The following is a 16,774-nucleotide window of genomic DNA, read 5'->3' as shown; positions in this document are numbered from 1 at the left end:
GGGCGTTGTGGTTGGCTGGGATGTGTGGTGAGGGAGTGTGTGGTAGGTCCCTCCGCTCTGCCTGTCTGCAGTCAGAACTAATGGAGAAATGAGTGAAACGGGGCATGTGTTGATGATTTGTGTGGGTGTGTGTGTGACATATGAACACACACTTTCATATGTGCACAATGCATTTACAACCAATTTGAGTCGTAGAAGTAGTAAAAACAGAACCATACTTAAGGATTTATTGTTGAAAATAGATACAGAAATGGTTGTACATATCTGGAACAATCTATAAACACTTTTCCCCAAAAAATTGGGTTGAAAATACAACTGCAGCCATTTGTGAGCAACTGTACAAAATGTTAAATGTAACCTTTGTTTGGTTGTTTCCACACTAAAAGAAGCCTTTATGTACATGTTATATAATATTTAAACTCAGACGAACAGGTTGTGCTAACAAAACTAGAAAACAATCCAAGGCTAAAAACAAAGAGTTTCGTCAGTGAGGGGAAATGTTCTGAATGTTGTAGGTAGAAATATAATGTATAGAACTGACATAATTCCTCATCCTACAAACCCAATACGTTCCATCTGAACATTCTGCAATGGTGCACCCCACTGAACACGCCCCAGAGGTGGACAATTGTGGTCACTTGCAATGAGCTTAGGACCACATCCACATAACGGATTCCTGGCAATCATTCTCCAAATTGAGATGTGTTGAAGTTAGAAAATTGAAGATGAAAGGACAAAGCCTATCCTTATGCTGTTCATTCCAACTGAGTGAATCCCAGTCTCTGATGATTTTATCTCTACTTAATATTTGGACATTCATTGGCTAAAGAACCCATTCAGGTGTTTTTCCAAGTGATTAACACACTTCTAGTCCGTGGAACCGCCTTGCTTTGTAAACTTAATGTTGAGACTTGATAGTAGTTCAGAAATATTGTTCTTTCACATCATATACATATTTAATACTTTCATATTGTGCAAACCGCAACTGTTAATCCCACAGGACCAATCAAGAAAGGGTATTGAGTATAGACAGTATCTGTATGAGTGAAAACTAATGCTTTTGTAGCAACCCTTTTACCAGACTGGCCAATAGAAACCACAAGGTACATGAATAACAACTGCTTGATAAATAAAACCATACACATTATTACATTTTTAGGGAGCCAGCTTCCCAACAGTTTCCTGTGTTCATATTTAATGAAGCACTCTGAAACACCTTTTACCAACTTCTCTTCCTTGTTTACAGGTTGAGTATTTTCTCATGTTGTCGTGATTGATAAATAGTGAGATGAGATTTAAGGAGATATGACAAATGTGCCTAACAGAGTTTGTGACAAGTATGGTCCTGTACACTTTTATACAATGGAATGAGGGCTGTTGCCATCTGACAAATAGATAGTCAAAAAGGTGCATCTCCATGGTAACAGAGAAGCCCACCTCCCCTCAGGCTTCCTCAGTCCTCCTTTCAGCCTGGTAAAATAATCCCTCTTTCAGTCAGGCATCTTTCTGGCCACCTCCTTGGTGGAGGGGTCTTACCATTTCCCAGGTATGGGTGTTCCGCACTCGTACCAGCCGACATAGGTGGCATGCGAGTTCCCTCCGATCTGGCCGAAGTTGACCGGTTCCTGACGCATAGCCCGGTAGAAACCTGAGACATGAGAGCAAAAGGATAATGAGAACCTTTCTTTTAAAAATGGTTTGGGATGTGAATGGTCTTTTAACATAGTCTAGAGATCATTGTTTCCCATAGTTAACCCTGAAACAGAAATCTTTAGTAGTCATTGAAAAGTGAGCAAGAAACCATGGTCATGGACACCTGTACAAGTGGTTCTCTGCCACTGACCTTTCTAATGGGTCCCAGTTGATGGTACTCTACCTGATCGGCTGGGAAGCTGGTCGGCCAGTAGCTGGCTGCCTGTTCGTCCGTCCAGGAAAGAATCTACAAACTGGCAGTGGTCCTCCCCATGACCAGTCTGGTCCCCGATGTTGTAGAACTTGCCTGCACAGGGTCAAAGGTTATGGCTCTGTATGATGCTATAGGTTAAATAATGTTGTTTGAGATTATATAATTTTAGTTAGTTACACCTCGTTCAGAATTCCATTGTATCCTTTAGTCGTACGTACACAAGTCCTTTATAGTCGTACGTGCACAAGTCCTTTATAGTCGTACGTACACAAGTCCTTTATAGTCGTACGTACACAAGTCCTTTATAGTCGTACGTGCACAAGTCCTTTATAGTCGTACGGACACAAGTCCTTTATAGTCGTACGTGCACAAGTCCTTTATAGTCGTACGTGCACAAGTCCTTTATAGTCGTACGTACACAAGTCCTTTATAGTCGTACGTACACAAGTCCTTTATAGTCGTACGTACACAAGTCCTTTATAGTCGTACGTACACAAGTCCTTTATAGTCGTACGTACACAAGTCCTTTATAGTCGTACGTACACAAGTCCTTTATAGTCGTACGTACACAAGTCCTTTATAGTCGTACGTACACAAGTCCTTTATAGTCGTACGTACACAAGTCCTTTATAGTCGTACGTACACAAGTCCTTTATAGTCGTACGTACACAGAGACAAGGCAATATAAACAGAGGAAAACATAGACATACACTGAGTGTACAAAACATTAGGGAAACCATCCTAATATTAAGTTGTCCCCCTTTTTGCCCTCAGAACAGCCTCAAGTCATCGGGGCATGGACTCTACAAGGTGTCAAAAGTGTTTTTCAGGGATGCTGGCCCATGTTGACCTCAATGCTTCCCACAGTTGTGTCAAGTTGGTTGGATGTCCTTTAGGTGGTGGACCATTTTTAATATACTCACAGGAAACTGTTGAGCATGAAAAACTCAGCAATTTAGCAGTTCTTGACAAATCCGTTGCGCCTGGCACCTACTACCATACTCCGTTCAAAGGCACTTAAATATTTTGTCTTCCCCATTCACCATCTAAATGGCACACTCACACAATCCATGTCTCAATTGTCTCAAGGCTTAAAATTATTCTTTAACCTGTCTCCTCCCCTTAATCTACACTGATTGAAGTGTAGATTATGTAACATCAATAAGAGATCATACACTCTTTGAAAAAGGGTTCAAAAGGGTTCTGCGGCTGTCCCCATAGGAGAACCCTTTTTGGTTCCAGATAGAACTCTTTTGGTTTCCATGTAGAACCCTCTGTGGAAAGGGTTTTTACATGGAACCCAAAAGGGTTCTACCTGGAACCAAAAGGGGTTCTTCAAAGGGTTGTCTTATGGGAACAGCGAAAGAACCCTTTTTAGTTCTAGATAACACCTTTTTTCTAAGAGTGGAGCATTCACCTGGATTCACCTGGTCAGTCTATGTCATGGAAAGAGCAGGTGTTCTTAATGTTTTGTACACTCAGTGTATACTGTGACTTTGGAAACTATTCAGACCCCTTGACTTTTTCCACATTTTGTTTGTTACAGCCTTATTCTAAAATTGATTAAATAAAACTGTTTCCTTAGCAATCTACAAACAATACCCCAAAATGACTAAGCAAAAACAGGTTTTTAAACAGTTTTGCAAATATATTTAAAAAATAACAGAAATAACCTGGATTACAGACCCTTTGCTATGAGAATCGAAATTGAGCTCAGGTGCATTCTGTCCATTGATCATCCTTCAGATGTTTCTACAACTTGATTGGAGTCCACTTGTGGTAAATTCAATTTATTGGACATAATTTGGCTAGGCACACACCTGTCTATATAAGGTCCCACAGTTAACAGTGCATGTCAGAGCAAAAACCAAGCCATGAGGTCGAAGACATTTTCCGTAGAGCTCTGAGACAGGATTGTGTTGATGCATAAACCTGGGGAAGGCTACCAAAACATTAATGCAGCATTGAATGTCTCCAAGAACACAGTGGCCTCCATAATTATTAAATGGAAGAAGTTTGGAACCACCAAGACTCTTCCTAGAGCTGGCTGCCAGGTCAAACTGCGAAATCGGGGGAGAAGGGCCTTGGTCAGGGAGGTGACCACAAACCTGATGGTCAGTCTGACAGAGCTCTAGAGTTGCTCTGTGGAGATGGGAGAACAACCATCTCTGCAGCACTCCGTCAATTAGGCCTTAATGGTAGAGTGCCAGAATGCTAAGTGTCACGTCTGGAGGAAAACTGGCGCCACCCCTACAATGAAGCATGGTGGTGGCAGTATCATGCTTTGGGGATGTTTCTCAGCAGCATGGGCTGGGAGACTAGACTGGATCGAGGGAAAGATGAACAGAGAAAAGTACAGAGAGGTCCTTGATGAAAACCTGGTCCTGGACCTCAGACTAGGGCGAAGATTTACCTTCCAACAGGACAACAACCCTAAGCACACAGCCAAGACAAAGCAGGAGTGGCTTCGGGACAAGTCTCTGAATGTCCTTGAGTGGTCCAGCCAGAGCCCAGACTTGAACCCGATCGAACAATTCTCGAGAGATCTGAAAATAGCTGTGCAGCAACGCTCCCTATCCAACCTGACAAAGATTGAGAGGATCTGCAGAGAAGAATGCGAGAAACTCCCCAAATACAGGTGTGCCAAGCTTGTAGTGTCATACCCAAGGCGACTCGAGGCTGTAATCGCTGCCAAAGGTGATTCGACAATGTACTGAGTAAACAGTCTGAATACTTTTATATTTTTAAGAAATGTGGAAACATTTCTACAAACAAGTTTTTGCTTTGTCATTATGGGCCATTGTGTGTAGATTGATATGAGAAAAAAAACTGTTTAATCAATTTTAGAATAAGGCTGTCTCACCAGGGTCGGGTAGGTTACTTTCTAAATGTAATCCATTACAGTTACTAGTTACCTGTCCAAAATTGTAATCAGTAACCTTACTTTTGGATTACCCAAACACAGTAACATAATCTGATTACATTCAGTTACGTTTAGATTACTTTCCCCCTAAGAGGCATTAGAAGAAGACAAAAATAAAAATGTATGTTACGAATTGAACCACATCTATTGATTTATGCTGCAATGTTAAAGTTTACATAGCTGGCCACATATAGATGTTACATTTGACTTTGTGCGTTGTTTGTGTAGGCTTCTTCTAACCCATCGCTTTCTACTACATATAATAATACGTTAAACTTTGGTTTTTAATGTCAAAATATAATTTAATCAGAATTCCAGTCATTCCAATAAATGTTATAACCCTTGATCTTCAAGAAAGGACTTAGAAATATGGAAGTATAGATTAGCCAAATTGTTTTACCTGAGCAAAACCCCAAAACTAAGGACTTATTAGCCAGCTCTACGCTGTTATTTATGATTTTGTTGTCATGGAGGACTGATTGATTCGAGTTGAAAAATAAATGCTGTCCTCATGGAGTGGCATGCTTTGAGCACTACTGAAATGTGCTATTTACATGTGAAAAATGAATGCTGTCCTCATGGAGTGGCATGCTTTGAGAACTACTGAAATGTGCTATTTACATGTGAAAAATGAATGCCATATGCTACATTGCTATAGGCCTATTTAACATTTTGTTGGTGACACTTTGATATCTTGATAATATGCAGCTGTTTAAAGGGCAAATCCACAGATGAAACAGTAACAAAACCGCACCCCGCCTCTGTTTTGGTAAAAAGCTGAGGGATGGGCCTGGAGAAATGGAACCACTCTCAGATTAATAGTCAGAGCTATGGACGCGATGATATCAAAATGATTGTTTGAACAATGTTTACAAACATTGGGGGAAAACAAGCTTATATTTTGGGTTCTCATGGAGTGTGACAGTTGAACTAAACTCATGAGGCATGTGAAGTTATATTCTTCAAGAATCAATTGATATATAATTTATAAGTCCAAAAATGGATGTAGCAACTACAGATTGCTCCTTTAAGTCTACCAAAAGTGAGTTTGAGTTTGAACATGTGTCCAATAGGCCTATGGATGAGAAAAAATAGTATCAGCATGAATTAGATTGAGCAATAAAAACCCCACTTTTATTCCATAGGCTGGGATCCACAATATGCAGCTGTTTCATTAGCATATGTTTTACTGGCTGTCCATTGGTTTCAAAAACAATGATTGAGAGGCAGCTTAAACCTCTTGAATTCAACCATTATTGGGTTCAAATACACATTTAGATTTGTGAACAGCCATCCACAACAACCACCGTAATGTGCAAATAGCTAAATGAGAGAACAGCAGTATGATTCACATCAATGCGCTATGGAGATGACAATAAGTGACATCCGTATCGCCATGGACTACACCGCTGTCATCCTGACCTCCAAGAGTGTATTCAAGTTGGATCATGTTTGGATGCCGACAGCAGTCGTACCATTGGAAGGACATGGCTTGGACTGGAGCTTACAAAGGCCCTTTCCTGCTCTTTTCCCGCAAGCTCCGTCTTGCCGTTCTTGATCCGTCATCCACACTGATATGTCTGCCAGACATGCAGAGATCCATCAAACCCATTTGGTGCATTGACATCCAGTCATCATGTCTCCGGAAGGTGGTGAGTGGTTCCACCATTCTGAGCGGGAACTGTACTTCCTCAGTGGTGAAGGGGTTTAATGGCACAGGCAGGGAGCCCAGCCAACAGCGAGTTGCAGTAATCCAGACGGGAGATGACAAGTGGATTAGGACCTGCGCCGCTTCCTGTGTGAGGCAGGGTCGTACTCTGCGGATGTTGTAGAGCATGAACCTACAGGAACGGGCCACCGCCTTGATGTTAGTTGAGAACGACAGGGTGTTGTCAGGATCACACCAAGTTCTTAGCGCTCTGGGAGGAGGACACAATGGAGTTGTCAACCGTGATGGCGAGATCATGGAACGGGCAGTCCTTCCCCGGGAGGAAGAGCAGCTCCGTCTTGCTCAGGTGGAGAAAATGTAAACATGCGCCTTTTGTCAATGCTGATGTGAATGTCATTGAGGAAACAGGTGTCAAATGTAGACTTTTTTTTCTCGCAAACCTCATTTCTGAACTTAAAAACTATCCTCGATGTAATCGTCTAATTTTTCAAAAGTATCTGTAATCTGATTACAATATTTTTGCTGGTAATGTAACAGTTTACATGTAATCCATTACTGCCCAACCCTGGCTGTAACCTACTGTAACCTATCAACATTTGGAAGAAGTCAAGTGGTCTGAATAATTTCCCAAGGCAACCCTCTTACTTACTATACTATACTATACTATACTATACTATACTATACTATACTATACTATACTATACTGACCGTTGAGCGAGTCGCTCATGTAGATTTTGTATCTAAGGGAGTTGCATAGCTGGATGCCCACAAACTTGCGGTACCAGGTCCTCTTCACGTACTGCTTCCCGTTACACTCCGAGTAGGAATCTGCCTTGAAGGGGAACTGTGTCCATATAGCAGCTTTACCTGGAGGCAGGAGAGAGAATATATTTAAGGATTCATTTGACACTATGGAACAGAGAACGAGACACAAACTATGGAAGAAAAATGATTGTGAACATGACATACTGAGTCCACTCACCTGAGACATTCTCACTCACCCGAGGGTCCGCTATGGAGGAGAGAGTGAAAGAGAGAAAACATCATTAGTCACACATCAGTCCATTATTACCGCATTAATACAGTAATAAACTATACTTGCACATGGACAGCTACATAGTCATGTCCCTCCCAGTCTGATTTCACTACAGGGCAAAGAGCCTTTGGTCCAATCACTCCTCTTTATCAGTGTTGGAGATCAACCCAGCTCAGTCACTGTTATTTCTGTTTGGACACAATATTGCTGTGAATGTTAGTTAATTGATTTCATTAGTGTGCATAACGGATATGATATGAATTCCAAAATCCAGTCCATCTGTAGCTATTATGTGACTATGACTGATGTTGAAGCTGTCAAATCGTTAAGCAGCTGCTCTTGTCACGAAGCCACACCCTCCCTCTCAGGTTAGAAGTTCAGAACGAGAAAGTGTAGGCTAGTTAGAAAAAATGACGCTCAAATTGAAATTCATTAAACAAAATACTGAAGATTTCGATCAGCCTAAGGGAGGTGTAGATTAAATTGCACATTCCAGTGTTCCTTATGGAGGTGTAGATTACATCTCACATTCCAGTGTTCCTTATGGAGGTGTAGATTATATCTCACATTCCAGTGTTCCTTATGGAGGTGTAGATTATATCTCACATTCCAGTGTTCCTTATGGAGGTGTAGATTACATCTCACATTCCAGTGTTCCTTATGGAGGTGTAGATTACATCTCACATTCCAGTGTTCCTTATGGAGGTGTAGATTACATCTCGCATTCCAGTGTTCCTTATGGATGTGTAGATTACATCTCACATTCCAGTGTTCCTTATGGAGATGTAGATTACATCTCACATTCCAGTGTTCTTTATGGAGGTGTAGATTACATCTCACATTCCAGTGTTCCTTATGGAGGTGTAGATTACATCTCACATTCCAGTGTTCTTTATGGAGGTGTAGATTACATCTCACATTCCAGTGTTCTTTATGGAGGTGTAGATTACATCTCACATTCCAGTGTTTGTACCAACTTGTACCTGTCTAGGACTGGGGTTCCGCAAGCAAAACTTTAGACCTCAGATTTCCCTCTTCCTGTTTGGATTTTGTCTCAGGGTTTTGCCTGCTTTATGAGTTCTGTTATACTCACATACATCATTCAAACAGTTTTAGAAACTTCAGAGTGTTTTCTATCCAATACGAATAATAATATGCATATATTAGCATCTGGGACTGAGTAGGAGGCAGTTTACTCTGGGCACACTATTCATCCAAAAGTGAAAATGCTTCCCCCTATCCCAAAGAAGTTTTTAACAAGGCTGCATGGGATGTATTTTAATGTGACTCTGTGCAGCCAATGGCAAGGTCCTCTTTAGGTACACTGAACAAAAATATAAATGCCACATGCAACAATTTCAAAGATTTTACTGAGTTACAGTTCATATAACGAAATCAGTCAATTGAAATGAATTCATTAGGCTCTGATCTATGTATTTCACAACTGGGATACAGATATGCATCTGTTGGTCACATATATCTTAATATCAGAAAGCCAGTCAGTATCTGGTGTGACCATCATTTGCCTCATGCAGCATGAAATCTCCTTCGCAAGCCTGTTGAATGTTTTCCCACTTGGGGAGAAACTAGAACACGCTGTCGAACACATCGATCCAGAGCACCCCAAACATGCTCAATGGGTGAAATGTCTGGTGAGTATGAAGGCCATGGAAGAACTGTCAGCTTCCAGGAGTTGTGTACAGATCCTTGTGACATGGGGCTGTGCATTATCATGCTGAAACATGAGATGATGGCAGTGGATGAATGTCACAACAATGGGCCTTTAGGATCTCGTCATTGTATCTCTGTGCATTCAAACTGTCATCGATAAAATGCAATTGTGTTCGTTGTCCTTAGCTTATGCCTGCCCATACCATAACCCCACTCCCACCATGGGGCAATCGGTTCACAATGTTGACATCAGCAAACCGCTCGCCCACACGACGCTGTCTGCCGTCAGCCCAGTACAGTTGAAACGCTGATTCATCCATGAAGAGCCCACTTCTCCAGCATGCCAGTGTCCTTCAAAGGCGACTATTTGCCCACTGAAGTCAGTTACGACGCCGAAAGGCAGTCAGGTCAAGACCCTGGTGGGGACAATGAGCACACAGATGAGCTTCCCTGAAACGGTTTCTGCAGTTTGTGCCAAAATTCTCTGGTTGTGCAAACCCACAGTTTCATCAGCTGTCTGGGTTGCTGTTCTCAGACGATCCTGCAGATGAAGAAGCCGCGTGTGGAGGTCCTGGGCTGGCATGGTTCCACATGGTCTGCAGTTGTGAGGCCGGTTGGACGTACCCAAAATCTCTAAAATGACATTGGAGGCGGCTTATGGTAGAGAAATGAACATTCAATTCTCTGGCAACAGCTCTGGGAGACATTCCTGCAGTCAACATGCCAATTGACACACTCCCTCAAAATCTGAGACATGTGGCATTGTGTTGTGTGACAAAACTGCACATTTTAATGGCCTTTTATTGTCCCCAGCACAAAGTGTACCTGTATATTGATCACGCTGTTTAACCTGCTTCTTGTATAATGCCAGGAGCCACTTGTGGATTTGACAGCTCTAACGCAGTTCCACCTCCGACACCGCCAAAACAACCTCTATGCGGATGTCGGCTAAAGTGGATCTGATTGAATAAAGCACTAAACCTAACTATGACCAACACGATCAAGCCCCCAAACACCCCCCTCGCAAAGTTGCACCCTTGTAATAGTTGTCCATCTCTTCCTGGAGACTAGTGTGTGTTGTTGTTTCATTAGAGGAGTGATGAAAAGCCTGACAGACAGACAGGACTGATAGGTCTCGACCAGACATGACCCAGTGCTCGCCAAGGTTACCAAAACGGAAAAGGCATGTTGGAGTCATTAACAACAGTCTTATTGCACACCTCTGACATGCTAGGCCATGGTAATAGTGAGCAGCTAATTACTCACACACATCTATTGGCCAAAGGTTAATACCATGAGCAAGAAATTAATTAGCAACACATGTCTGAAAAGCATTTGATATCAGTGCTTGATACAGCACTTAGAGGCCGAGCCAAGCTAATGCAATGTATTCAAGTTGAAACAGTAAGATTGTTATTCAAGTTTGTTTTACTAATTTACTGGCCCAGCCAATGGTGCTCTATAATGCCAACAGTGGGAATTGTGGTCCTAGGTCACGGTTCTGATTTATGGTCCCTTTTGCATTGTAACGGTTTTGACTTGAGGTTATTATTTATAGGGGTGCCAGGTAGGTTGTGCCTACCAGAGAAAACATTAGTTTCTCCTTTTAGTTTGGGTGGGAATGAGTCCCATCTGGTCCGTCAAGTCTACACCAATACAAAGGACGTATGTAAAAGTCAGGATGGAAATAAACTTTTCATAAACCCTTAAAACATTGAAAAGAACTTCAAAAACAATTATATTCTGTTGCATGGGTTGTATTAGCAACAACAATGATTACACACATATATAATAATATCACAATGAGTTCTGGTTCCTCCAGAAATGTCCTGTACCTCGGGCCTAAAAAGAGTCCTGCCCGGTAAAGGAGTTCAGTGAACTCAAGTGACTTTTGTCACGCGATGTTTGTCCGTTCGTTCCGTGTAGCGTAAACCCAGTATTAAACATACAATCAATATAACAATTACTTTACCACAGAACCTTAAAGCGGATCAACTCTTAATTAAGTCCTCAACTACCACTAACTACACAAATCACAGTATACATCACATCCAAACAAATGAAATACCGTATACAAAAAGGTGGTAGTCAGTCGGTCAGTCAGACAATCCAATCCGCCAATAGATCTCCAGCGGAGAAAGGCCACGAAGAACGGAGAGGTGTAGTCCAGGGACGCAAAGAGTGGATCCGATCCTGGGTAAACTCTCTTAGGCTACAAAACACACGTTTAACGGCAACAAAACAAACGGAATAGAGAAGCTTCGGAACTGAGGGTTGAACACATCCTCATTCACGTCTCCATCACAACCCCACTTTTGCGCAGCTGATACTGGCTATTTAATTGGGAATTAAAGGGAAAGCGCCCTATTGGAAGGAGCTGCACTGAGACGGTTCAGAAAAATTCAGGGCCGTCACACACCCCTCCCCTGGAAAAAGCCGACCATTGCCCTGGAAGGCACATCTTGGTCGGGAAACCGAGAAAGGTCTCCTCATCGCTTTCCTCTACAAAAATATTCATTACTTTTTGGAGCTCACGCTCCTCAGCTGAGGGGTCACAGGCCTTAAGGTGAGAGACTTCTGGGTCTGGGAATCCGAGAAAAGTCTCCTCACTTTCCTCTTCAAAGATATCCAGGACCTTGCGGCGCTCAATCGCCTCCATTTCCTCAGCCGAGGGGTAACAGGCCTTAAGGCGTGAGACATGAACAATGCGCATATCTTCACCTGTGTCCTCTTTCACCACTCGGTAGTTCAAAGGGCCCATCTGCTCCACAATCCTATATGGTCCTTGCCATTTAGGAGCGAGCTTGGCCGAGAAGAATTGTTCAGCTTTCGAGTAAGGATGAGAGCGAAGCCACACCCGATCACGAAGCTGGAACTGCATGTCTCGTCTGTTCTTATCATAATTTCTCTTCTGCTTGAGTCGAGCCTGGATCATGTTCTTTGAGACAAGAGCTCTCAAGTCATGGAGATGGCCTACCTGGTCATAGCAAGCAGCGTCTGGAGTAAGCTGCTGGGGCTGTAGCACCATATCCAAGGGTCCTCGGAGAGGACGACTTAGGTTCAGCTCTGCAGGTGTGACTCCAGTGGACTCTTGCACAGCAGAATTCAGGGCAAATCGAAACTCATGAAGGTGCTTGTCCCAGTGTTTGTGCTGGGTCCCTACATAGGAAGCAATCATTGTCTTCAAGGTTCGATTTACTCTCTCAGTGAGATTGGTCTGTGGGTGATAGGCCGTGGTCAACTTCTGCCTCAGGTTCCATCTTTGGCAGGTCTCCTCAAAGAGATCAGAGACAAATTGGGAACCTCGATCAGACAGGATGTAATCAGGCACTCCCCAGCGAGTCAGGATCTCTTTCGTAAGGATGTTAGAGACGGTCCTTGCTGTGGCCTGACGCAGGGAAAAGAGTTCCACCCACTTTGAATAGTAATCAACAAAAACAAGTATGTACACATTCTGATTGGAGCTTCTAGGAAATGGACCCATCAAATCCACTCCTAACATTTCCCAAGGTCGGGTAACCACCGTTTGCTGCAACTTGCCAGCAGGCTTTCTACCTTCTGGTTTGTACATTTGACAAACCTGACAATTTCGGATGTGTGACTTCACATCCATGCTCAGATGTAGCCAGTAGAGTAACGCTTGCAACCGCTTGTAGGTTTTGAACCTGCCCAAATGACCAGCTAATGGGTCTTCATGGAAATGTTGAAGCAGTTGTAGGCGTAGAGTGTCCGGTATGTACATTTGGTAGAGTGTTCTGTGAGGTAGTTGTACGACTCGGTAGACTTTATCTTCAATGATGGTCAGCTTTGTGGTAGGATTGACCATCTTTTCTCCATCTTCCAGGATAGTCTGGTACAAAGCCTGTACTTCTGGATCATCCTGTTGAGCTTTCCATATTGCCTCATCAGAGATGGGAAAGTCTGTTTTGGGCGAGTCTCGACTGCTTGACAGGACAGTAGCACATGTAAGATCAGGGCCACCATTATCACAAGCAGGAGCTCTGGACAAGGCATCTGGAACAGTGTTGTATTTTCCTTTCCTGTATTCCACTGCAAAGGTGAACTCTTGCAACCGTAGAGCCCATCTTATGAGTCTGGTGCTTGGTTTGTTGGTCTTGAACACCCACACAAGGGAGGAATGGTCAGTGACCACAGTGAAGTGTCTACCCTCCAAGTAGTACCTCCACTTTTCCAAAGCCCAGACAACTGCAAGGCACTCTTGCTCGGTTGTGGAGTAGTTCCGTTCTGCTCCATTCAATGTCCGACTGGCGAACGCTAGCACTTCTTCAGTGCCAAGTCCAGTCTGTTGGACTAGGACAGCACCAAGTCCAACATCACTTGCATCAGTGTAAACAACAAAAGGGCAATCAAAGTTGGGATGACCTAAAATGGGAGGTGTGACGAGATGTCGTTTCAGGGTTTCAAAGGAAGTCTGGCACTCTGCCGTCCATTGGAATTTCGCTCCTTTTCGCTTCAACGCGTTGAGGGGTTCTGCCACCTGGGAGAAGTTCGACACAAACCGATGGTACCATCCAGCCATACCAAGGAACCGTTGAAGGGCCTTGAGTGTGGTTGGCACAGGGAAGTCTTGTACAGCCTTTGTCTTTTCAGAATCCACATGAATGCCGTCGAAAGACACAATATGGCCAAGGAACTTCAGGGAGGATTGGCAGAAGTTGCTCTTCTTCATATTCAAGGTCAGACCAGCTTCTCGTAGCTTGTCCAACACTGCTTGAAGATCTTGAAAGTGTCTTTCTCTGTTCTGAGAGTAGATAATTATATCGTCCAGGTAGACGAAACAGATCTTCCCTTTGAGCTCACCTAACGCAATCTCCATGAGTCTTTGGAAAGTGGCAGGGGCATTCTTTAATCCAAAGGGCATCACCTTAAAGGAAAACAAGCCCTCAGCACAGACAAAAGCAGTCTTATCCTTGCTTTCCTGGTCCATCTCAACCTGCCAATAACCACTATTGAGGTCAAGGGTAGTGAACACAACCGCGCCAGACAATGACTCCAGGATCTCATGGATGGTAGGAAGAGGATAGGCATCAGTCTGAGAAACATTGTTGGTCTTCCTATAGTCCACACAAAATCTAAGACCACCAGTCTTTTTTGGGATGAGGACAACAGGAGCAGCCCAGGGAGAGGAGGAACGTTCTATTATATCTTGTGCTAACATATCATTTATGAGTCCCTTTTGGATGATTAGCTTCGCTGGGGACAAACGATATGGCTTTAGCTTGATCGGCATTTCCTGTGTAAGGAATATTTTGTGCTTCAGGAGCCCGGTGCGTCCTAGCTTTGAAGTACATACATCAGCATTATTCTGCAGCTGTTCCAACAGCCGTAACTCCTCTGGTTGTTCCAGCTGAGCTCTTCTCACAGCCTGTAAAAGGAGATTGTCAGAAGGATTATCAAGGGTTAGTGGTACCGGAGCAACGGCAGAGAAGAGTGCCACATTTGAACCCCAATCATGTAACTTTTTAGCTTCTGATTGGTGCGGTATTAACTGAAAGGATGGGGATGTCGATGGGGGGGCGTAGGCAGTGACTCTTGGGGTTTCAGCTCTGGTTAAAGCACCCAGAGAAGGATGGTCATTGCTGCGAAGAGAGTTAGGTGTGTTGGCCTGTTGTGATTTGTGGTTTCTGGAAGGGTTTACTTGATACGGTCTTGGACATGTAGCTGAAGAATGTCCCTTTTGGCTACATCTCCAAGAGAACATGAGAGAGGTCTTGGCTGGAGACTCTGGCTGTTGTTGATGGTCTGTCTTGGGCAACTGTTTGGGTGTCTGTTTCTTTCTCTGGTCATATTGCTGTTGGCATTCTCTGTCCTTCTCAAACTGCTGTCCCAAGCGAACCAGTCCATCGACAGTGATGACTGTAGCATTGCCTTGTCTTGGCTGTTCAGAGGTGCCAGCTTGGCCCTCAGTGGTCTGAACAGAAGTGGACACCAGAGAAACTCTGTGTAAGGAGTTGTGCCTAATGGAGGCCATGTCCACAGACACGTCATCCAACATTTTAACACAATTAGAGAGTTCTCTCTGCAAGTGGCCTACAGTGTTAACCATGGGAGAAAAAACAGAATTAACGTCCTTGAGGACCTCAGTGTGGTGATGTTGCAGGCGCCATTGGAGAGTGGCAGTGAGTTGGTTTCGTTGGTAGTCAAACTGCCTGTCCAGGGCACCAGTAATTTCCCGTCTTCCACTCTCACTGAGCTCTGTCAGCGTGCGGGTTAGAGTGCTCAGTGAGTTTCTGAATTCCATGGCACTCTGTTGTTGCTCTTCCCTCAGACATTTGAAATTATGGTGGATAAGAGTTTGGAGATGTTGTTGAGTCCGACGAATATCAAGGATGTCACCTTGAAGTTGTAAGACTACAACCTCTGGAGATAAACCAGACAATGGAGGAAGGTTGGGTGTCAGAGGGAGGGCTAGCTCAGTACTTCCACACAGATCCATGTCAATAAGTGAGTAACTGGTTAGACCTCCTGTGGCCTGTGGCTCAGGCCGGGCATTCAGATTCCCAGGGCTCTGGCCCAAAGCAACTCCATTATCTCCATTCACATTATGATTTGCGTTGTCAGCTTGATGGTCAGAATGGCCCTGTGTATTCCCATTGACAGGTATGACATGGATGAGCACATTATCTTGGGGTGAATCCATTGTTTTAATTCCACACAAAATATTTGCTTTGGTTAGTTCTCAATGTTGAGCTGTCCCATCTGGGGTGCCATTTTTTATGTAACGGTTTTGACTTGAGGTTATTATTTATAGGGGTGCCAGGTAGGTTGTGCCTACCAGAGAAAACATTAGTTTCTCCTTTTAGTTTGGGTGGGAATGAGTCCCATCTGGTCCGTCAAGTCTACACCAATACAAAGGACGTATGTAAAAGTCAGGATGGAAATAAACTTTTCATAAACCCTTAAAACATTGAAAAGAACTTCAAAAACAATTATATTCTGTTGCATGGGTTGTATTAGCAACAACAATGATTACACACATATATAATAATATCACAATGAGTTCTGGTTCCTCCAGAAATGTCCTGTACCTCGGGCCTAAAAAGAGTCCTGCCCGGTAAAGGAGTTCAGTGAACTCAAGTGACTTTTGTCACGCGATGTTTGTCCGTTCGTTCCGTGTAGCGTAAACCCAGTATTAAACATACAATCAATATAACAATTACTTTACCACAGAACCTTAAAGCGGATCAACTCTTAATTAAGTCCTCAACTACCACTAACTACACAAATCACAGTATACATCACATCCAAACAAATGAAATACCGTATACAAAAAGGTGGTAGTCAGTCGGTCAGTCAGACAATCCAATCCGCCAATAGATCTCCAGCGGAGAAAGGCCACGAAGAACGGAGAGGTGTAGTCCAGGGACGCAAAGAGTGGATCCGATCCTGGGTAAACTCTCTTAGGCTACAAAACACACGTTTAACGGCAACAAAACAAACGGAATAGAGAAGCTTCGGAACTGAGGGTTGAACACATCCTCATTCACGTCTCCATCACAACCCCACTTTTGCGCAGCTGATACTGGCTATTTAATTGGGAATTAAAGG

General features: G+C 43.4%; 1 protein-coding gene across 6 annotated transcripts in view; it reads right to left on the bottom strand.

Moving 5' to 3' along the window:
- Nucleotides 1-201: 201 nt before the first annotated feature.
- Nucleotides 202-16,774, bottom strand: part of LOC124044175 (target of Nesh-SH3-like) — a 59,302-nt gene continuing 42,729 nt past the window's right edge. For 5 of the 6 annotated variants that reach the window (XM_046363685.1, XM_046363687.1, XM_046363689.1 and 2 more), the window contains 4 exons: nt 7,481-7,510; nt 7,207-7,365; nt 1,877-1,999; nt 202-1,648 (listed from right to left, as the gene is read on the bottom strand). In XM_046363685.1, coding sequence (XP_046219641.1) covers nt 1,533-1,648; nt 1,877-1,999; nt 7,207-7,365; nt 7,481-7,510 — 428 coding nt within the window. In that variant the 3' untranslated portion in view covers nt 202-1,532. The remainder of the gene's footprint in view (nt 1,649-1,876; nt 2,000-7,206; nt 7,366-7,480; nt 7,511-16,774) is intronic. The other variant, XR_006840444.1, reaches the window with a different exon arrangement.

Source organism: Oncorhynchus gorbuscha, linkage group LG09 (assembly GCF_021184085.1).
Source record: "Oncorhynchus gorbuscha isolate QuinsamMale2020 ecotype Even-year linkage group LG09, OgorEven_v1.0, whole genome shotgun sequence".
In the NCBI taxonomy this organism is placed as follows: Eukaryota; Metazoa; Chordata; class Actinopteri; order Salmoniformes; family Salmonidae; genus Oncorhynchus; species Oncorhynchus gorbuscha.
This window is presented reverse-complemented; position numbering and strand designations above follow the sequence as displayed.